We start from the raw sequence: 22728 nt of genomic DNA on the forward strand, positions 1-22728 counted from the left end.
TTTGTCCAATATCTACTACTCTATCAGGTTGTATCACCATGGAAACATTTTAAAAATATACCAGAAAAAAACAGGAAAACTGTCTCTAGCATGTGATCTTTCAAGTATCCTTAAAATATGTGTGCAAGTGAATCTTTTATTGAGGCTTACCCTAAGGCAAATATGGTTATAAAGAGTGCTGACACACTGGAAGTATTTCAAAATTCTACCTCTGATTAAATGTGAACATTTTAAAAACTAGTAATTATCTAAATCAACATTGAACAGCATGGTAAAATGACTGTGGGCTCATTTGTGGACAGAGAACAAGACTGACGGGTTCACTGGTTCTATTTCTCTTCATTTCTCATGTGGAACACTGGTGTCAATGCATGAAGAACTAGCTCTAGGTAGGCAGAAATCACTCAAAATTATATCACCTACTGACCTTAGATACTTAGAAAAGAGCTTGGATTTCGAGGGGGTTGAGAAACAGCTCTCCTCTTGCTTTAGGTGTTGTCATTGGTGGAACTCCCCAGAAAACAGACTCTGAAACAGAGATCAGCATAAAAATTATTAGGAAGTGCTTTTGAGGTCGATGCCTGTGAAAGAGAAGAGTAGGAAGCAGGATTGTAGAGGAAGAAGTTGGGCTATGTGTAGTCTTTCTATGGGGAACTCCGATGTTGGAATGGCTCTAGAGAATACCACAGATTGAAGCTGGGAGGCTGAGTTTCTATATCCTTATGTTGATCAGTCCTTGCATGTGGGTGCCCTGAAAGGAGGCATGACCTTGAGTTAAGGCAGGTGTTTGCACCTGAGGCAGTTCCCTGAGAGGGCCGGCAGCTGTGGGTTGTCTGCTGCCAGCACTCCCAACAGCTAGGGGAATAAATCTTTCAGTCCTGAAGAGGGGATGAGAACAATGCATCACAGCGTCCACCTCAGGTTTGCTGCCTTTCATCACATGTACAGTTTCATTTTTATTATTTAAGATGTCTGGGTTGAGTCATCATAAAATGCCCCAAGAATGCCCAAGCGTGGTGAAGATTAACCTTGCCTGTCAATTTATTTCCTTTAGACCCTGAGACCCTCAAAAGAAGGACAAAATGGTGTCTAGTTAGTTAGAATTTCAAGAGTCAGGCTTGTATTTTTCTGTGAGCAAGACAAGAAATCACAGAAGTCAGTGAGAGAAAATGGTCAGATAACTGAAAAACAGGAGGCAGGTTAGGAAGTAGCTCAGACCAGGTTGTGCCCACCCATTTGTGTGAGAGGATGTGATTCTTGTACAAGTAGGTCTGGGACTAAATAAAGCTCTTTTGTGGGCTGGATTTAGCCCAAAGGCTGTAGTTTGCTGACCTTTGATTTTTAAAATTAGCATTAAAATCACAGGTCCAGGAATCTATTTGGTTCCATTTACATTTAGTACGATAAGATTTCTATCTGTGTGACCTTGGGCAATATCCCAAAGCCCTCTCTGTCTCAATATCCTTATCTGTTACGTGGGTGTAATAATAGTACTGGCCTTCCAGGGTTATTTAGAGTAGGAGACAGTCCCAGTTAAACATCCAGCAGGTAGTCTGGCACTTATCAGGAATTCAGTAAACAACTTTTGGAATTGTTATTGTTGTATTTGTTATCATACTGAGTTAACTGAGTATTTTCTGCCAAAGCCACTATTAGCCTAAATTTTGGAGGCAAGAGAATAGGAGAATAGTTTAAATGAGTTGTTAAAGTTGTAAAGCAATAATCAAGGAAAAGGTTGTATCAAGACTCTTTATACTACTCCTGCAACTCTCCTGTAAAATCTGAAATTATGTCAAAATAATAATTGAAAGTTAAAAAAGAAAAGCTCTTTGACTGACTTTGCTGGGATTATTTGGGAGAGAAGCATGTTCTGGAACCCTTGACTATTTCTACAGTTTGGTTTTATATACTTATACCCTTTTAATTTATCCCTTAATTTTTGTGAAAACATCATTCTATTTCAGCCATGGTATGAGAATAAGAAAAAGAATTTGTGTCCATATTTGCATTAGAGAGAAAAGGGAAACATCATCTCCATGAGGTGCAGACAAGATGTAAGCAGGAGAAATTAAATTGAGCAATCTTCAAGAATGAGATGAAACTGCAGAAAGAAAGACTCAAGAAAGGCATATACTGCTATATTTTTTCTTTTCCTTCCCGGAGATATATCTTTCCTGGAGAAGATGAATATTTATAAGCACCAACTGTATGCCAGGCACAGTACTAGGTGCTTTCACATGTTATCTCACTAATAACGATCCTGTTGGGAAAAATATTATCGCCATTTTTACAATGAGAAAAACTGAGGCTCAGAGAGAATAGTTAGGTTTCCCAAGACCACACAGTATGTGAAGGAGCTGGGGAAAGAGTGTAGCATGGGGTTAGGGTCAGAAACAATTGGGTTAATTGTCCATTAGTGAGTGAATGGATACACAAATTGTGGTATATCCTATAATGAAACACTACTCAGCAAAATCAAGGAATAAACTATTGAACAAAACAACATGGTTTAATTTCAATGTAATTATACTGAGTGAAAAAAAGCCAGATAAAAAAAGAGCACACATTGTGTGATTCCATTTACAGAACTCTAGAAAATGCAAACTGATCTATAGTGACAGAAATCAGGTCAGTGTTTGTTTAGATATGGGGAGGGGTGGGAAGCAGCAGGAGAAAACTTTGGAGGGGGAGCAATAGATATGTTCAATATCTTGATTGTGGTTATGTTTACATATGTCAAAACATCATCATATATCTTATATACACCTTATTGCATATCAATTATACCTTAATAAAGCAAAACAAACAAACAAACAAACAAAAACCGGAGTAGAATCCCTTTTACTATTTATAAGGGCTTAATCTCTGAGACTAGTTTATTAGTTGGTAATGCCTCCTCAGAGAGTCTGTGTGAAGATGAAAATAAATCAGTGAGGAAAGTGTTTAATATAGTGCCTAATATAGCAGTAAGTGAGCAGCAGAAGTTATGTAAGTCCTAGACTCTTGAGTTCTTCCTTCTTAGAGCTTTCTCCACTTCAATTAGTAATGCTAGTCATTGTTATTTTTATTTATAGTTATAATTCAAGCACATAGATCTTAATCCAAAGCACAAGATCTTTCCACTAAACCACACCAAACCATGACAAATTTTATGATTTGAGTTCAGGGACATCATCTCCTGATGGGGGACCGGGCCAAAATCTTCTGCAAAAAAGCTCTTTTGTCTTAGAGCCAATAGTTTGTTCAACCTGTTGCTATCATACTCTTCAGTCCCAGAATTTTTCTTTTGTTCCTTTTTATAATTCTATTTCTTTATTGATATTCTAATTTTGTTCATACATCATTTTCCTCATTTCCTTTAGTTCTTTGTCCATTTTTTTCTATTGGTTCTTTGAGCATATTTAAGACCATTATTTTAAGATCTGTCCAGTAACTTCAACGTTTGGATTTCCTCACAGACAGTTTCATTCCTTTGAATGAGCCATTCTTTCTTGTTTCTTTGTATGCCTTGTAATTTTTTTTTTTTTTTTTTTTGGTTAGAACTGACATTTGACTATTATAATGTTGTAACTAGAAGTCAAATTCTTCCTCTTTCACAGGGTTCACTATTTTTTGGTTGTTGAAGGCTGTAGCAATCAGTTGATTTAATGTCCTTCCCAAACTATTATTGCAAAGACTGTATTCCTTGTCACATGTGGTCACTGCAGTCTCTGCTCCTTAGCTTGTGTTCAGCAAGGATTGTAATAGAAATATCCTTGAATGCTAGGAACTCAGTCTTTGCAAATTGGCTCTAAGCCAGGGCCCTCCTTCAACTTGCCAGCTTTCAATGTACCAAGGGATGAGGCCAAGGTGAAAGCATAGGGTCTTCTTGAGTGTTTGAGTATGTGTCTTGCCCTGAGCATGCACATGGCTTTCTAAATTCCCCCATTTACATAGTTGCTTTTGAATGTCTTAATTTCCCAAAGAAACTCTACCCAGTTTTTGTCTTAGGCAGTCTGTTGTAAGTTTCAGCCATAATCTCTGCCTCAGGTGTTTGAGGATTATTAATTCAGCTTTCAGCATTTTCAAGCTTTTTTCACCTGAGTTCTGAATTAGGCAAAATAGGGCAGAACGTCTTGCATCAGAGCTTGCCCCATATTAGTCTGCTTGGGATGCCATATCAAAATATCACAGCCTGGATGACTTAGACACAAGAAATTTATTTCTCACAGTTTTGGAGAATAGAAAGTCCAAAATCAGGGAACCCACCAATTCAATTTCAGATGAGGATTCTTCCTAGTTTGCAGACAGCTGCCTTCTCACTGTGTCCTCACATGATAGAGAGAATGAGCTTTAGTGTCTATTCTTACAAGGGCACTAGCTCTACTAGATGAGGGTCTTATCCTTATGACCTCATTTAACTTATACCACCTCTTTATAAGCCCTACAATTACACTAGGGGTTAAGGCCTGAACATATGAATTTTGAGAGACACAATTATCTATAGCACCCCCAGATAGATTAGAACAGACATCACAGTAATCTCTGAACAAGGTCAGTTTGCTCCCTTCAGAACCAGGGAAACAGCATACATTTAAATACAAGTTAAAAGAAATGAGAAAAAAAAAGATGTCACAATATGTAGCTAAGATTTGTAAGTCAGTTAGTTCTTTACAATAAAATAAGTAGCATACACATTTATAATTTACTGCTTAGGGATTTTAAACTAAAGCCAGCTTCACCTTTCCATTTAAAACAAACGCTTTCTGCTTTTGTTGAATCACAAGGGAAAACAATTAAGGAATATTTTGATTCATATTCTAGGAAACTAGAGAAACTCAGGGTAAGTAATCCCAGAGAACCCAATCTCATAACTTGAGAATCTTTCTCTAGAAGACACAAGTTCCTCAGTGCAACCGTGGCAGTCTCTGCTTTCAAGCTAATATGTTGTGAGTCATGCTGAGTCCTCTTCCCTTGAGGTTAAAAGTATTTCCTAAACTTTCTTTTTTTTTTTCCTTATCTTCTCCTCTCCTCTGTTCTCTACCTTTATCCCCTTTACACGTCGATCAACTTAGAAAATATCATTAGCCTTTCCAACTGTTTCAAAATCTTGGTAGATTTTGTGAAGATGCAGCTGTAAGGAATAAAAACTGTTTGGAAATCCTCTTTTAGTTTCTGTAGGATAAAAGTACTTTATCTTGGCAGGTATTTATGAAATGAGAAGCCCTGCTTGAAAAGCACACCATCACCAGAAAAGAAAGCTCCGTCCTTTTTTTCTAGAATTCTTCTCCTTCCTATTCAAGTTAGTATAGATGGTAGGTAGCGGGGGTCATCTACAACTACAAATAACCTGATGTTTAGTTAAGCCAGTAGTTAAAACTGATGTGGAGTCACACTGGATACCAGAAAGCAAGAAAGAACAATACAATAAAACCAGGGAATTTGGATAATTCACCCACTACATATTTTCTTGCTGTTGGGTACAATTTTGCTTTAGGATAAACTCTTAGATTCAGAACAAATTATTGGTTAAATGTATATTTATTACTAAATATGCTTAACTACCACTGTTACCACAAAGAGGGGCACACACCCAATCGCAATTACAAATTAATTCATGGAAAGGAAAAGGAGGCAGTCATAATTACGTATTCTTTTAAAAGTGCAATAAATTTTCAACAGGCTAATAAAATGAGATCTGACATATAATAACCTACCATCCTGCCATACTCTTAAATCTTAACTGCTCACTATGAATGATGCTAATATTTTACAAAGGTACACAGTAAAATCAGTAATAAGTTATCACCTCTTGAAAGAAAACTCTTCATGGTATACACACCTAAAATATTTAATACCTAATTGCTTAAAAATAAAATAGGATCTCATGAGCCTAATGTAATTAAAAGAACATCCATGCTTTTCAAATACACTGTCACATATAATCAGATTAACCACCTTTTGAGGCAGGTTGGGATTATTTTCCACAATTTACAGATATGAAAATTGAGATTTAGAAGGTTTAGATGACTTGCCATGGGCCATTCAGCTAATCAGTGATAAAAGTGGGAGAACTATACAGGTCTCAAGGGTTCCACTGCTCTATTCACTATATGTTTCCTCCAGGATTGTCAATGTTTAGATTTCAGTAAGATTCACAATTGATTTCTCTATGATCACATCAGAAAACCCTTAGATAACACAGCTGTCAGGGAGCAAAGATAATACCAGCCTTGTATGCTACCCTTTAAAGTGAAAAAATATATATTCTACTTCACTGAATTGTTTGTTCATTCAAACAACAAATCATTAAACACCTACATATGTGCCAGCCATTGTGCTAGGCTCTATTATACCCAGCTATATTAGTTATCTTTGCTGCATGACAAATTATCCCAAAATTTAATGGCTTAAAACAACAAACATGTATTATCTTACAGTTTCTGTGGTTCAGGAATTTGGGAGCACCTTAATGGAGTGGTTCTGGCTCAGGATCTCTCCTAAAGTCAATAAAGATGTTGATGAGGGAAGCAGTCATCCGAAGGCCTGACTAGGACTGGAGCATCTGCTTCCAAGTTCACTCACATGGCTGTTGTCAAGAGTCCTTGGTTCCTTACTGACTGTTGGCAGGAAGCCTTAATTACTCATAATGTGGGCCTCTCTATAGAGTTGCCTGAAAGTCCTTATGACTTGACAACCATCTTTCCCCAGTAAGCAGTCCCAGACAGAGAAGAAGAAAAAAACTGGTGTAGGTTTTATTTTTTGGCATATGTTTTATAATCTCCTCTAAGAAGTCACACAAGTCTATTCAGGAGAACAAGTCACTAAACACAGTCCAAACCCCCAAGGTGAGAGGAATTAAGTCCCACCGTTTGAAGGAAGAAGCATCAAAGAACTTGTGGACATATTTTAAAATCACTACATCAGTGAATATAATTTAACTTACAGAATTTAATCAAATTATTATAAAATGATTTGTTAATCTCATTGTAACATTTGGGTATTTAAAGGGAAACTAAGTATATTAGAGAGTGGTTTGTGTGTGTGTGTGTGTGTGTGTGTGTGTGTGTGTGTGTATGGTTGTTACTTATTTGTTTCCATTTTGTGTCCCCATTTTTATTTTGCCCTATTAAAAAATTCTACATACAATGCTAAATAAATGCTGACTTGTCCTGTCTCGTTCTATGATTAGGAATTGCATTCACGGGGCGCCTGGGTGGTTCAGTCATTAAGTGTCTGCCTTCGGCTCAGGTCATGATCCCAGGGTCCTGGGATCGAGCCCCACATCGGGCTCCCTGCTCGGCAGGAAGCCTGCTTCTCCCCCTCCCACTCCTCCTGCTTGTGTTCCTGCTCTCGCTATCTCTCTCTCTGTCAAATAAATAAAATCTTTAAAAAAATGATGTTAATCATGATATATTGTTCAGTGAGAACTATATACATAATAAAATCCAGTTTATGAAATATTGAATTTATATGTCTTTATGTGTTTTTTATTCTTTGTATCTGGAAGAATATAACATACACTTTAAAAAATGGTTACCTGTAGATTATGGGATTTGGATAATTTTTGTTGTTGTTGTTTGAATAACTATGTTATTGTTTTCACGAAAATAAAAGCTATTTTCAAATACCCAAAATGATGGGAGGGACTTACTTGATCTGGTTTTGTCCGTATCAATAGTGTTTCCTGCCAGTAATTTTCTGAGACCTGCTATGGCTGAACTTATCTTTGGAAGGGTTTCTTATCTTTGCTCAATGGAAAAACAAAATTATTCCTTATTCATTAAAAATTTCAATAAAATTAAAATGAAGTAAGGGATCTTGCATTTTTGTTTGTTTTGCTTTCTATTTGGAACACTGTGACCTCTGGAAGGGTCTCCTTTTCCTGTTTTACAGTGGCTGTGGAAGGGAAGGGGATGAGGCTGGGCAATTAACTATACACAAATTGGAAAAGAAAGAAGAGGATATAAGTAAGGATGTAAGGGAGAGAAGTCTGGAGGTATGGGCCAGGAAAAGAGCACTAACCTGAACATCAGGGTACTTGCACTTCTAGCTTGGGCCCATCAGTTTATCTTTCTGACCTCAGTTTTCTCACCTGAAAAATAAGTTTTAAATAAGAATCACTAGATGTGCTTAAATTCTTTCGGAAGATTCTCTTGGATCTATTAATGGCATATCATGGTAAACTACACTAGAGATGAATCTAAACAAAGGAAAAAGAACAATAACTTACATACATTGTTCATTATTTCTCTCAGGCACATTAAGTAACTTGCCAAGGTTGCACAGCAAATAGGTGGAGGAACCAAGATTCCAGCCCAGAGCCCACACTCCTAAAGGCTATGCTTAAAGGCACTAAAAGAACTGACAGAGACGGGCTTTTAAAAGAAGCTGGACAGTTTTCTCACCCTCAAGCTAAGGCATTGTAGATGATGTTAAAGCCCAGACCTTATCCCCACCTCCTGACTGCTGTTGGGTTGCCTCAGTGGCTCACAGTCTCCTCCCTCTATCCAAAAACACTTTCTGATTCAAAGTCCTTTAGCCAACTAAAAGGAAGATGATTTTTGGAAAGCCCTAAGGAAGCCCTTCCTGTTATTGCCTGACAGAAGCAAAGTAATGACAGACCAAACCACGTGTGATACAGAAGGCTTTGTGGTACCACTGTTTCCAACCCTTTCGGGTTCACGTATCTGGTTACCCAGCACCCGTTTGCATACCTCATCTTGCTGTATTTCCTTTCATTAAGGCCAGAGAGACACCGACTACAGAGTACGGTGGGGGCGGGGGGAGGCAGGGGAGTGGGGGTCAGGAGAAAAAAGAACGGGAAGCAGGCTAGAGGCCAAAAGACTTCTGCAGGGTTAGAGCCTGTCCCTCACACGGAGGTCCTCAGGTACCTCTAGCCTCAGTCCCTGTAGTTTCAAAACTGCTTTAGTTTCTCTTCAAAGTCCGGAAGCTAACGCAAAACCCTACAGCAGAATCAGGAAGGAGAATGCTAACAGGGAGAAGCCGCAAGTGGGCTGCCACTATTGCTTGTAAAAGACCCGACTTCCCAGACCCCTTCGCAGAAGGGCGGGGCGTGAGCTTGGCGGCCAATCCCCACGTCCGCACGTCGCCATAGCCCCGCCCCACCCTGCCCCCTCTCGCTCCGCCCTTCCCTGGGGCTGGTGCGGCGGCGGAGACGTCAGCGTTAAGAGACCCCTGGGTGGCGGCTGCGCCGTCGGCGGGCCGCGGCCTGGACGCGCTGCGGGGGAAGGGGCGGAGCGAGCGAGCGAACGAGCGGGCGGGGGGGGGGAGAGGGAGGGTGAGCTGGGTCCGCCTCGGCCGCCGCCAAGGAACGATCTGGGCGGCAGCGGGCGGCCCCAGGCAGCGGCCGCGAGCCACTTCTGCGGGTACCGGGAAGAGCTAAGGTTGCCGGTCTCGAGTCGTCCCCCTCTCCGCCCCCCAGGAGGGGCGAGAGGGAGCCGCGGCTGATGTCAGGTACGGCCGGCGGAGGCGCCCTCAGGCTGCGGGTCCAAGGTCTCGGTTCCCTTCGTCCTCACTGCTCGGAGTGTGTGTTTGGGGGAGCATAGAGGGTGGAACCAAACCTGGGCGCAGCCAAACAGGTGTCTTGGGGTCGCCGCCGGGGCCGGGGACTTGCGGGCTCCTGAGGGAGGCGTGGGGCACTCCTGCTCCGGCGCCTCTGTGAACTGCCATTGGGGCCGTCTGACCATCGGGCCGCTAGCTTGTTGACGAGTAGCCTCCTCTTCGTGGTGGGTTCTTCCTTTCTGCCCCCGGGTGCCCCTCACCTCTTCCTCGCTCCTCTCTCCTTTTCGCGCGCTGCCCACGGGCGGGCGGCGGCCGTGAGGCGCGGGACTGCGGCGGGTCGCGTTCTGACCACTTAGAGGTCCTGCCCGTCGGGCCTCTCCGCACCCCCCCCGACCTGTGGGTCAGGCGAGTCCCGGGGCTCAGGTGTAGGCACCTTCCGCGAGAGCCGCCGGGCTGCCGGGCAGTCGGAGTGCCGGGGGACTTCCTCGGGGCTTTCTTGGATCATCAGGTTTGTCTGTGGCTGATGTGTTTTTTTAAATTTCACTGCCTCTGGCAGAATGAGCAAGCCAGGTGTGTTTGACTCACTTGCTGCGTAGAGGGGGAAAAGAGTTTTTTCTCTCCACCCCCCCCCCCCGCGAGTGTGTGAGTAGTAGGTGCTGACAAATTGGCCATACAGCTTTGAATTTGGAGAAACTGTATACTCTAACAGAAGAACGTAATTTGGGAATGGGGATTTATTCTTCCCTAGCTCGTACTCTCTTAATTTTTAAAATAATAAACAAGAAAGCACCACATGCTCTGGAAAAGTTGATTGGCTTTTTAATCTTGTTCTCTAAGTTCGTTATAGATATTGTAGTATATGTTTTTAACGCTTTTCAGTTTGGAAACTATTATGCTAACCATGAATTGACTTCATTATGAATTAGAAAGTTATAAAGGTAGAACTTTAACGCATTAAAGTGGATAATTAAGCCAGTGTGATTGGGACAGAAATATGTTCATTTACTAAAAGTTAGGCACTGAATATAGGTAGGTCGGCCTGGGTGCCAGGAAAAAGCGTTGTGCATGATTTCAACTTGTTTAATTTTGGTGTAGGTTTAGACAGTGGGAACCTGAATTTTTAGGAGATATTTAGACAGCTTTCCATACCTTTAGCAGATAAATGTCAAGTGAACCTTATGCACGTGATGTTATGTGTTATAAGTATTGTATAAAGTAAACTATACGTATTTTCCACTAGCCTTAGTATATATTGATGTGCACTTTAAGTGAATATAAAGATTCAAGTTACCAGTTAACTCTTTTCACCATATGTTAAGTAAAACAGTGATTTAGTAAGGAAAATATGACTCATTTAAAATTCTTCATAGGAAAAGAGCATGGTTTTTCAGTACTCGTGGAGAACTATTAAATATCTCTCTTAAATTTGCCTGTAATTTGTTTTTTCTGTATCTTTTTAGGCTTCAGCATTTTAAAAATACTTTGTGGTTAATACCTTTTGAGGGATAAATATGGTTTGTTGTTTTTTTAAAGATTTTATTTATTTGACAGAGAGCAAGAGAGGGAACACAAGCAGGGGGAGTGTGAGAGGGAGAAGCAGGCTCCCCCGCTGTGCAGGGAGCCGGATTTGGCGCTCAGTCCCAGGATGCTGGGATCATGACCTGAGTCAAAGGCAGACGCTTAATGACTGAGCCACCCAGGCGCCCCTTGATAAGGTTTTTCTTAAATATGCTTTTTTGGGGGGCATAGGTTAGTAGTACGTACAATGGATTAATTTTAATTTTCACCCAGTCATAGAAATACAAAACTGTGTCATTTAGGCATATGCAATTTACTATTTGTATATTGACTTGTGCTAAGATAAAAATTGCATCTTAAGCTTATAAACCTTGTAAACCATGGTAATTTAAAATAGAGTCTCTGTGATGAAATTATTGATCGGAATTCTTGTGATATTGCAGCGGTAAACATTAAATGGAAAGGGGAAAACTTGATGAAATTAATTTCAGATTCATTTAAAATTTTAAGCTTCCCAATACAACCATGTTACTTTTAGAAGATTTGTTGAGATTTGAATAAAGACACTAGTGTACAAACTGTAACAAGATGGCCAGAAAAGTATGACAAAATTTTTTTTGCTCAAAATTTTTTAGGATTAAGGTCATTACTTTAAAAGACAGAAGAAAGAAAAGGAAAAAAAAAGGAGACTTGTTCTCTAAAAGAGGAGATAGCATTTTATCTTAAATCTAAATGTATATCTAACGTGTACTTAAATTTTCACTTTGCAACTAATTCAGATAGCCAAAGGGAAACTATATACCAGAATGTATAATGTGTGAAAATAAGAAGTGTCCCTTGAAGAAAAAAAAATTAAAGAAATTGATATTAGTGAAATAGGGAAGCATGTAAGAAGGTAGGAGAAACCAAAAAAAAAAAAAAACAAAAAAAACCCTGAATAAACTATCTAGAACCTGTAGTATGAGCTGCCTTGTATATTGAAGGCAGGAAGAAACAATTAAGTTGGAGAGATTCTGAAACGGGAAATCTGATTAGTTTACAACTAAAGCTGTATATTAAAACATTTAAACTGGTAGAAATTAGATAATAGGCAGAATTTGAAATTATGTATGGCTTGGTGTAGTCATTTGCATTCTTGGTCCTTCTATTGGTTTCCTAGGGCTGCCATAATAAAGTACAGCAAACTAGGTAATTTAAAACAACAGAAATTTATCATCTCAGTTCTGGAGGCTAGAATTCTGAAATCAAGATGTTGGCAGGGCCATGGTCTCTAGGTTCTAGGGGAGAATCTGTTCATGTCTTTTAGCTTTTCATGTCACTGGAAGTTCTTGGTATTCCTTGACTTGCAGCTTTATCACTCCAGTCCTCAGTGTCTCTTGTCATATGGCATTCTCCCTTTTTTATAAGGACACCAGTCATACTGGATTAGGATCCACCCTGATGATTTCGTCTTAATTTACATCTGCAAAGACCCTATTTCCAAATAAGGTCCCATTTATAGGTACTGGGGTTAGGACTTCAACCTCAGTCTTTTGCGGGGGGAACACAACCCATCACAGTCATATAATTTATCTTATACAGTGTTCGGCAAATTTTTAGCACCATATGGCAGGCCAAATCAGGGAGGTATGGTAGGAACAGAGAAGGGAACATCTATATTTATTTGTCATTTACTTATCTCAGTGCTTACTCTGAACCAGGTTGCAGAGTGAAAGCAAACAGGTAGACAAAAATCTCTGTCCTGGAGGAGCTTATATTCTAAAACATTGGTTCTCAGAATGTGGTCCCTGGAATTGCAGCATTGGCATCATCCTGGAACTTGTTAGCAATCCAGACCTCTTGATTCAAAAAGTATTTTAACAAAACTTTCAGGTGATTCTGATGCAGACTCAGGTTTGAGAACCAATGAACAAGATGGAGAACAGAGACAATAAACAAGATGAGGAAGTAAAATATGTAATATATTAGATGTTAGTAGGTGCTGTGGGTAAGAATAGGGCGACCAGGGAAGACCCCCTGAGAAGTAAAGGCCTTGAAGGAGTTGGAGAGTAAGCCACATGACAATGTAGGTGAGTTGTGTTCCCAGCAGAGAACAGCAGATGCAAAGAGCCTCACGTATTTGAGAAATAGCAAGGAGTCCAGAGAGAACACAGCAAGGGAAACAGTAATGGGTTCAGTTTATGAAATTTCTGTTTGTTCCTTTTTTACCTATAAAAACCAGAAAGATCAGAGAAAGAAGATCAGAAAAGAGAGATCCGAAAAAGAAGAGTGGGGATGGGATAGCAGACCCTCGAGGTTCATCTTAAGGCTTTTGCTTTGTCTCTGAGTGAGATTGGGAAGACACTGGAGGATTTAGAGCAACTCAGTGATAAAATGTTTTTAAAAGGATCACTGGTGAAGTGGGGAAAAATGGATTGAAGAAAGAAGGATGTAAAGGGAAAAGTTGATTAGGAGTCGGTTATGGTAGTTGAGGAAGGGAGAGGAGAAGAGAGAAAGGGAGGTGACTTGGACTAGGGCAGTAGCAGTGGAGAGGTTAGAAGAAAGGTACAAGATCAAAAGAATATGAGATGGTAGTGAAAAAGAAGGGTTTTTTTCCCTCCTACTCTAGTTACTATCAAAAGAATATGAGATGGCAGTGAAAAAGAAGGGTTTTTTTCCCTCCTACTCTAGTTACCTCCTACAACTACCAGTTGCCTGCCTCAAGTGTTACAATTAGTCTTTATATATTCTTCCTGAGATATTTTATGTATATATGATAAACTAGGTTTTAACAGTTTAGTAGAGTGGTTCTTAACTGGAGCTGATTTTGTCCCTCGGGACATTTGGCAGTGTCTAGAGACGTTTTTGGTTGTCGCAACCAGGGGGAATACTGCTGGCATCTAGTGAGTGGAGGCCACAAATGCTACTAAACATCTTATGGTGAACAGGACAGCCAATCACAAGAGAGAATTATCCAGCTCAATATGTCATTGGCTTAATGGGAGTTACAGAGGTTGAGGCATAGATGGTGAAGGGAGGATAGTGTTGTATAGACAGAGAAAACAGTAGGAATAGAGGAGCCCACTACATTGGGATATTTAGTGAACTATAGATAGTTCAGGATTGCTGAAGAGTAAGTAATAAGGCATGGAGTATCGAAATATGAGGCTGAAAATTTGGACAGAGTCTAGATCAAGGAGAATCTATATATATCATGTTAATTAAAGATGCTTAGTTTTTGTCTTATAGGCAGTAGGGCTCCGTGGAGGATTCATGGAGTGACTTGGTCAGCTTTTCATTTTAGATAGGTCATTCTGGTGACAGAATGGGGATGAGTTGAGGAGAGAGAGCACTTGAGTGAGGGAGACCAATTAAATATTGCAATTGCTTAGGAGAGAGAGGAGGGTCTGAAATAGAGATGATGAATAAATAGATGAATAAATAGAGATGAAATGGAGACGAGAGGATGGATTTAAAAAAAAATAGGAAATAAAATTGGCCCTATTTGGTAATTGGATATGGGGTAAGGGGAGTGAGGAGTGTTACAAAGAAACTCTGATTTCTAGTTTAGATAAACGGATGGCTCCTGGTAAAATAGGAACCCACTGGTGAGTAATTTAGATGATCGCCAGTAATTTTAGTTAAGATGAGCAGGTAAGAAGGGAATTAAGGGAGGAAGGTAATGAGTCACATTTGGACATGTTGAATTTGAGATGCCTATGGTCAAGGTGGAAATGTTTAATGTATATGTGAGTCAAACTTTGAGAAGTCTGAAAAGGATCCCCAAGTGTGGGGATTTCAGTGCACTTTGTTTTTCCTAGATTATCTTTATAGATGAAGTAGCCTACCTTTATTTAATTTTTGTGATTATACTATACAGACTGTAGTACTTTGTCTTAAAAAATAAATCTTTTATCTTACACAGTTTTAATGAATGAAGTTGTGTTATGGAAGAAAATAAAGGAAAAGGGTAAAGTGGAGACTAACAGATATAGCATCATCTCTTTGATTAAAGTAAAAGATGCAAATACACAGAGAAATGGGGAAGAAAACATACTCTTCTGTATATACACATTTTTTTATGGTTTCAGTTTCAGTTTTTTCATTTGTTTTTTTTTTACATTTTTCTGATTTAAAAAGTAGCCACTACACCTTACTAGCAAAAAGTCATAATTGCCAAATATGCAAAGATTTTCTTTATTAGCACATATAGATCATTGTTTTGACAGCTGCAGAGTATTCTGTGGTATGGATGTATCATGTTTGTTTATTTAACTAGTTCCTTATCAACAAGCAAACATCTGTGGCAGTGGCTGCCATAAATATCTTTGCAGACTTCTATGTTCGTGTCCATAGGAGAAATTTCTGATGATGAAATCATGGGTCAGGTCCTACTCATTTAAAAATTTTAAAATACATTGCCAAATTGCCCTTCCAGAAGACAGTAAATATGTATATTGTGAGAAAGAATGCATGAGTGCCAGTTTCCTCTTCCATGTCATTATTGGGTGTTACTAAACATTTTTTGCTAGTAAGGTTAAAAATAGTATTTCTGCATTTGAATTACTTTAATGTGAAATTTGAACATCTTTGGCCATTGTATTTTCTTCTTCTGCAAATCCTTTATTTCATCTGTTTTTATATTAGATTGATCTTTTGTCTTTTTCATTATGTTTTTTGGCATTTTTTGCTGTACAGATTTTTTTTAACATTGTATACAGAAACATCTCTGAACCAGCAGTTTCACTGCCAGAAGTTTAGCCAATGAATAATTTCATACAGTTTTCCTATAGTCATAGCTTCTGAGTTTTGAGACGATCTCAATTCATGTTATAAAAATATAAAAAGATATTTTCTTCTAGTTTGTTATAATTTCATTTTTTTAAATATTGAAACCTTAGAAACATTTGGAATTTGAAAGAGAAAGGTAGGAATCCAGCTGGCTGATTTTTATCTTTTTCCCAAAAGATTATTTCAGTATCATTACTTGAATAAACCATCTTTTTCTTGATTTGAAATGCTATGTATATTATGTATTAAATTTCTATATGTACTTGTTTTTTTAAATAGACTCTTTAATTCAGTCTGTGTAAAGACCACCAGGGATATATATCTTTAGGCTGACAAAGGTTAATTAACTTGCTGCCGTGAGGAAGACCACACACCAGATGAACTGCCAGCATTTTACTAAATAAAGAAAGGACAGGGTTATTACAGATTTTGGAGAAGGGTGGAGTTTAGACAAAATTTAAATGAAGCAATATTTGATAGGTTTGAAGTACAGCGAGGCTGTGTGTCAAGGGGTTAATTAACATCAGGCCTGGGCTGAGAAGCAAACTCAAAGCCCTATTTCCTTAGAGACTACACAGTTAAGATAAATGTGGAATGTTGTGTCTGGGAAACCCTATCTGAAACTCTGAGTTGGAAATTAAGGCTGCTGCTGCTTGATGAACTGTCCATCATCCATGCAAGAATGGGATGTTCCAGTCTCACTGATATACTTTCAGATAGCTTAGTTCTGATGGCATGGTTGTAGAGAAAAAAAGTTTCTCAGCATTATGTCTGTAGTATTAATTAAAAGCATTAAAAATATTTTTTAACTGATTCATAAAGAAATTAATATGTCTGGCCTGAATATCAAATTATTATGTTATACCACTGTTTATTGTAGGTAATATATTTTAATCTCTGGTAGGCTTAATCTACCCTCTAACCCGCAGTGCTCCTTTCAGGAATTTCCCAGTTATATTTATTTTCCCAACAACATTAGAATAATTTTTTACTACGTTACTTAATTTTTAAAAATCTTGTCTTAATTGGGTCCATTAGGCTTAGTCTACCCCCACACTCCTTTCCAGAATTTCCCAGGTATACTCACATACTTATTTTTACAAATCTTTTGAATGCTTTTACTGAGTTATTTAACTTTCTAAAATCTTCTTGTATTTAAAAATAATAAAAATAAATAAAATCTTGTATTTTAGTTTGGATAATATTACATATATAGATTAATTTGGAGAATATCAACATTGTTATTTTTTTCCAATTTTTTATTGTAAAATACACAAAATTTACCATTCTAATCATTTTTAAGTGTACATTTCAGTGATATTAAATACATTTATATTGTGCAACTGTTACCACCATCTATCTCCAGAATTCTTTGTCTTGCAAAACTGAAACTCTATAGACATTAAACAGTAATTTCCCATTCCCCTCTGGCAACCATCATTAGGCTTTCTGTCTCTATGATTTTAACTGAGTGTCTCCTGTCTCTGGCAACCACCATTCTACTTTCTGTCTCTATGGTTTTAACTAAGTGTCTCCTGTCTCTGGCAACCATGTGTCTGGCAACCACCATTCTACTTTCTGTCTCTATGGTTTTAACTGAGTATCTCCTGTAAGTGGAATTATATAGTATTTGTCTTTTTGTGCCTGGCTTATTTAGCATAATGTCAGAGTTCATCCAAGTTATAGCACACATCAGAATTTCCTTTCTTTTAAAGGCTGAATAATATTCCATTGTATGCACATAACACATTTTGCTTATCCATTCATCCACTGATGGACACTTGGATTATTTCCACATTTTAGCTATTGTGAATAATGCTGCTATAAACATGGGTATACCGATATCTCTTTGAGACTCTGCTTCCAGTTCTTTTGGTCATATACCCAGAAGTGGAAGTACTAGATCCTATGGTAACTGTAAATTTTTAATTTTTTGTGAACTACCATACTACTTTCCACAGTGGCAGTACATTTTACGTTTCTGTACATTTTACATTACAGTGCACAAGTAGTTGCATTTCTCCACATCCTTGCCAACACAATTTTTTGATAGTGGCCATCCTCATAGTTGTGAGGTGGTATCTTATTGTAGTTTTGATTAGCATTTCCCTGAATTTCAGTGATGCTGAGCATCTTTTCATCCTCAACATGCCCATGCTTATCAGCCAGTAGTATATCTTGTTTGGAGAAATGTCTTTTCAAGTCCTTTGCCCATTTTATTGGTTTTGTTGTTAAGTTTTAGGAGTTCTTTATATATTCTGGACATTAATCCCCTATCAAATAGATGACTTGCAAATATTTCTTCCATTCTGTGAGTTGCCTTTTTACTTTGTTGATAGTGTTTTTTGATATACAAAATTTTAAAATTTTCATGAAGTCCAATTTGACTAATTTTCTTTTGTTGCTTGTGCCTTTGATGTCCTATCAAAGAAATCATTCCCTATTCCAATATCAGGAAGTTTTCGTCTTATGTTTTCTTCTAAGAGTTTTATAGTTTTATATTTGGTCTTTGATCTATTTTCAGTTGATTTCTGTATATGATGTTAGATAAGGGTCCAGTTTCATTCTTTAGCATGTGGATATCCTGTTTTCCCAGCACCTTTGTTGAAAGATGTCCTCTGCTCATTGAATGCATGTGGCCAATTTGTTGAAAATATTTTGCCCGTAAATGCATGGGTTTATTTCTGAGCTCTCTATTCTACTCCATTGGTCTATATGTCTATCTTTATGCCAGTGCCACTGTTTTGATTACTGTAGCCTTTGTAATAAGTTTTAAAATTAGGAACTGTGAGTCCTCAGGTTTTATTCCTCTTTTTCAAGATTTTTTTTTTTTTTGGCTCCTTGGGGTCCCTTGACAATTCCATATGAATTTTATGATGGTTATTTCTATTTCTGCAAAAAAATCATTAGATTTTGATAGAGATTACATTAAGTTTGTAAATCATTTTGGGTAGTACTGATATTTTAACAATATTCTTCCAATCCATGAACGTGGGATGTCTTTCTATTTATTTATGTCTTCTCTAATTTCTGTTGAGGACGTAAAAGAGGACATAAAAAATACTTATGTTCTTTTTTTTTTTAAGATTTTATTTATTTATTCATGAGAGCCCGAGAGAGAGAGAGAGAGAGAGAGAGAGGCAGAGGGAGAAGCAGGCTTCCAAGGAGCAGGGAGCCCAATGCGGGACTCGATCCCAGGACTCTGGGATCATGACCTGAGCCAAAGGCAGACACTTAACCATCTGAGGCACCCAGGCGCCCCAAAATACTTATGTTCTCATGGAACAGTAACAAAAGGTATTCTCACTTGATTTTCTGAATATGAAATTGTGGGAATATTTTTTAAAATAGAATTATAGCTCAAGACAATACAACTTGATTTTAACTTGGTTGTGAACTGTTATATAATTTTTGGAAGGTTATTAATTTGTTTCTTATCCTACATTTTCAGGATTTATGAAATCCCATGGTCATTTTTATGCTAACGTTGTGTAACTATAATGCTTATAAAATACTTCAGGGTCATTAGGTTATAGCTGTGTGTTAATTTTTTCTATTTCTATCATTTTAATAAATTAGTAATAGAAAATGCTTTTAGTCTTTCTGTCTCAGAATTAATATGTACTTATAGTTCATATGAGTGGAATATACACCAAAGGAAATAATATATAGGTCATATTATATATCTGTTTTAAGCTTTTGGGTCAAAGAAGTGTAAAAGCGTCAAATGGTGGAACCATACATGATTTTTTTACTTAGTAAATTAGGTGGTATAAATATAGATCTCTGTTTGCAAAACTCATTTCAACTCTCTTCCCCCTTTCAGTAAAACAAACACACAAACATTTGAGTGCATTATATAAGCCAGGCAGTGTGTTAGGTGCTGGAGATAGAGAGATAAGAGCCATAGCCACTTTTCCTGAGGAACTCACAGTCTAGTGGGAAAAAAATGCACATACTTACTATTATGCAGTATGACATATACATAGTAGGAAGTGTGAGTAAAGGCACAAGGAAACATTCGAGGGAGAGCAGTTATTTTGACCATGGGCAGTAGGGAAGAGTGGTCATGGAAAGTACTGAAACTAAAGTAACCTTGGAAGAATTATGTATCTCTCCAGTAGACGAAATTGAGGAAGGCACACCCAGCAAAAAGAATAGAATGGCCAAAGTCATCCATATGAAAGGTCAAGGCAAACTTGGAGAATGGCTGAATGGTCTTTGCAGGTAAGGGAGTATGAGAAATAAGAGAGCAGGAAGGTGAACTAGAGCCAGTCTTGTGTACCAAGTATGCGATACGGATTTGATCCTTGGATAGTTTGGCTGCGTCTAAAATTCTAGGTTTGAAATAATTTTTCCTAAGAATTTTGAAGGATTTTATCCATTGCCTTCTAGCTTTCAGTGTTGCTGCTTGAAAGTCTAAAACCATTTAATTCTTGGGGCACCTCAGTGGCTCAGTTGGTTAAGCCATCTGCCTTCGGCTCAGGTCATGATCCCGGGCTCCTGGGATCAAGCCCCTTGTCGTGTTGGGCTTCCTGCTCAGCGGGGAGTCTGCTTCTCCCCTCTGCCTCTGTCCCTCCCCCTCCACTCATGCTGTCTCTCACTTTCTCACTCAAGTAATAAATAAAATCTTTTTAAAAAATTAAAATAAAAAAACATTTAATTCTTGTCTCTTTGCCTCTTTCCCTTTCTCTGCAAGCTTGCAGAATGGTTTCTTTGACCAAATTGTTCTGAAATTACCTGATACTATATCTTTGTGGGTCTGTTTTTGTTCAGAATATTAGCTATCATTGGAGCCTTTCAATCTGGAAACATCCTTGAAGTATTTGATTGTAGATTTCCTTCCTTTTTTATCTGTACCTGTAAACTGATCTTTAGTTATCAGTTTTCTCTCTTTATTTTCTATCACCTTATCTTTTTGTTTTTCTTACTTTGAGGGTAACTTCCTTAACTTTATCCTGTGGCTGTTCTATTCAGGTTTTTTATTTTCTTACAGTTTAATTTGTTGTGGAGTTCTTTTTGTCCTCATAATTTTTTTAAAGCTATTAACTTATTTCCTGAATAAAATGGCATGACATTTTTTAATCTCTCAGGATATCAATGATTGGGGTTTTCTTAGTTTTTATCTCATTATATCATCTCTTCCAAGTTGCTTTAAATTTGACTTTGTTGATTTTTTTTTTCTTTCGTATTAGAGGCTTTCCTTAAAATACCTGGTGATTCTTAAGTGGCTATTTATATTTTAGAGTAGATACTAAAAAGCTAATTAAAATTTCTATATGCATTGTTAGGCTGTGCAGTATTCTTCACTCTACAATGATTGAACTAGAATGATTGATTGCTGAACCTTTTGGGGATTCCATAGAGCAAAACCAAACCAAGTGATTTTTAACTTTCCAAATCATAAAGTTGCTGTAGCAGATGATGCTAATACTTTGTCCAAGGGCCTGTATCTCCTTTCTGTTCACAGGCTCCTAATGTATATTCATGCCCGTTATCTGTCTCCTAAGGTTCTTTGTTGCTGGGCTGCCCTCACACTGCCAGAGCCAATTTTGCCAATGTACAAGCTATGAGAGTGTCTGGGAATTTTATTTCCTAAGAACAGCCCTTAACCACTGATTAAATATATGAGTACAACTCTGAGGTGCAGCTTGTGTTGCCTCTAAAACTACCCTAGGGGATGGAGCTAAAATTACCTCCCATGGAACTTCGCATGACTTCTTTCCTTCCCTGTCCTACTTCCCTAGAAGTTTTTCCAGGGAATATTTCTTTTTTAATTCTTTTTTTTAAGATTTTATTTTATTTATTTACGAGACAGAGAGCGCACGCACAAGCAGGGGAAGCAGGAGACAGAGGGAGAAGCAGGTTCCCTGCTGAGCAAAGAGCCTGATGTGGGACTCCCTCCCAGGACCCTGGGATCATGACCTGAATCAAAAGCAGATGCTTAACTGACTGAGCCACCCAGGCATCCCCAGGGAATATTTTCTAATAAAACACTTTCACACAAAGGCCTCATTTCATGGTTTCCTTTCTGAGGACCCAACTTAAGATAACCATTAATGTTTGGGCTGCATTCCCTTTGATGATGTATTATTTTGGAGTGAGATTGGACTGATTTTTTTTTAATTCTATCTATATTTTGGGCTCTGTCAGAGATCAGTATCAAACTTTTACATAAAAGAAGGATTTAAGTTCTGCTTAACTTCCTGAATGATTCATGTAGTACAGGCATACCTCAGAAATATTGCGAGTTCGGTTCCAGACCACTGCAATAAAGCAAATAGCACAATAAAGCAAGTCAGATGAATTTTTGGTTTCCCCATGCATATAAAAGTTATGTTTACACTGTAGTGTCGTGTGTTAAGGATGCAATAGCATTATGTCTTAAGAAACAATGTACATAACTTAATTTACCTTATTAAAACATACTTTATTGCTAAAAAATGCTAACCATCATCTGAGCTTTCAGTGAGTCATGTTTTTGCTAGTGGTGGGTCTTGCCTTCATGTTGATAGCTGCTGACTGATCAGGGTGGTGGTTGCTGAAGGTTGGAGTGGGGGAGAGTATATACGTGCTGATTTCCACATTTCTCACAGCAAGAAGTTAATAGGAACTATCTAAAACTGAAATACGTGGTTTTAAAAAAGGGCCTCCAATTGCTTTATATTTTTCATAGTCTTTTTCTTGTCTTTAGAAGGATCATTTAGAGGAGAGGAGTCGTATTATAAATGCTTCACTGACTTTCAGAGTTCATTTAGATTCACTTAATTTCCCTTTTTTCCTATACATTCAAGTAAATCTTAACATGTTAAATCTTTAAAATAGCATGAGTAACATTCATTCCAATTCTGTAAAACTACTGTAAAATGGTTAAGAATCTGAATTCTTGATTCATATTGCTAGTATGGCCCTGGGAAGGTTACATACCTTTCTGTC

The 22728-nt window shown here is 38.0% G+C and overlaps 1 protein-coding gene and 1 long non-coding RNA gene across 2 annotated transcripts in view; one reads left to right on the forward strand and one right to left on the reverse strand.

Annotated features, from left to right (window-relative positions):
- Positions 1-209: 209 nt before the first annotated feature.
- On the reverse strand, positions 210-10011 carry LOC113911154. Its single transcript, XR_003516379.2, has 3 exons — positions 9564-10011; positions 8005-8074; positions 210-528 (listed from the first exon to the last, which is right to left on the reverse strand). It is a non-coding gene; the product is annotated as an uncharacterized LOC113911154 (long non-coding RNA).
- Positions 9242-22728, forward strand: part of C1GALT1 (core 1 synthase, glycoprotein-N-acetylgalactosamine 3-beta-galactosyltransferase 1) — a 36391-nt gene continuing 22904 nt past the window's right edge. Inside the window, exon 1 of the mRNA XM_035723239.1 lies at positions 9242-9456. Coding sequence (XP_035579132.1) covers positions 9450-9456 — 7 coding nt within the window. The 5' untranslated portion in view covers positions 9242-9449. The remainder of the gene's footprint in view (positions 9457-22728) is intronic.

The sequence above is a fragment of the Zalophus californianus genome, chromosome 12 (genome assembly GCF_009762305.2).
Source record: "Zalophus californianus isolate mZalCal1 chromosome 12, mZalCal1.pri.v2, whole genome shotgun sequence".
Lineage (NCBI taxonomy): Eukaryota > Metazoa > Chordata > Mammalia > Carnivora > Otariidae > Zalophus > Zalophus californianus.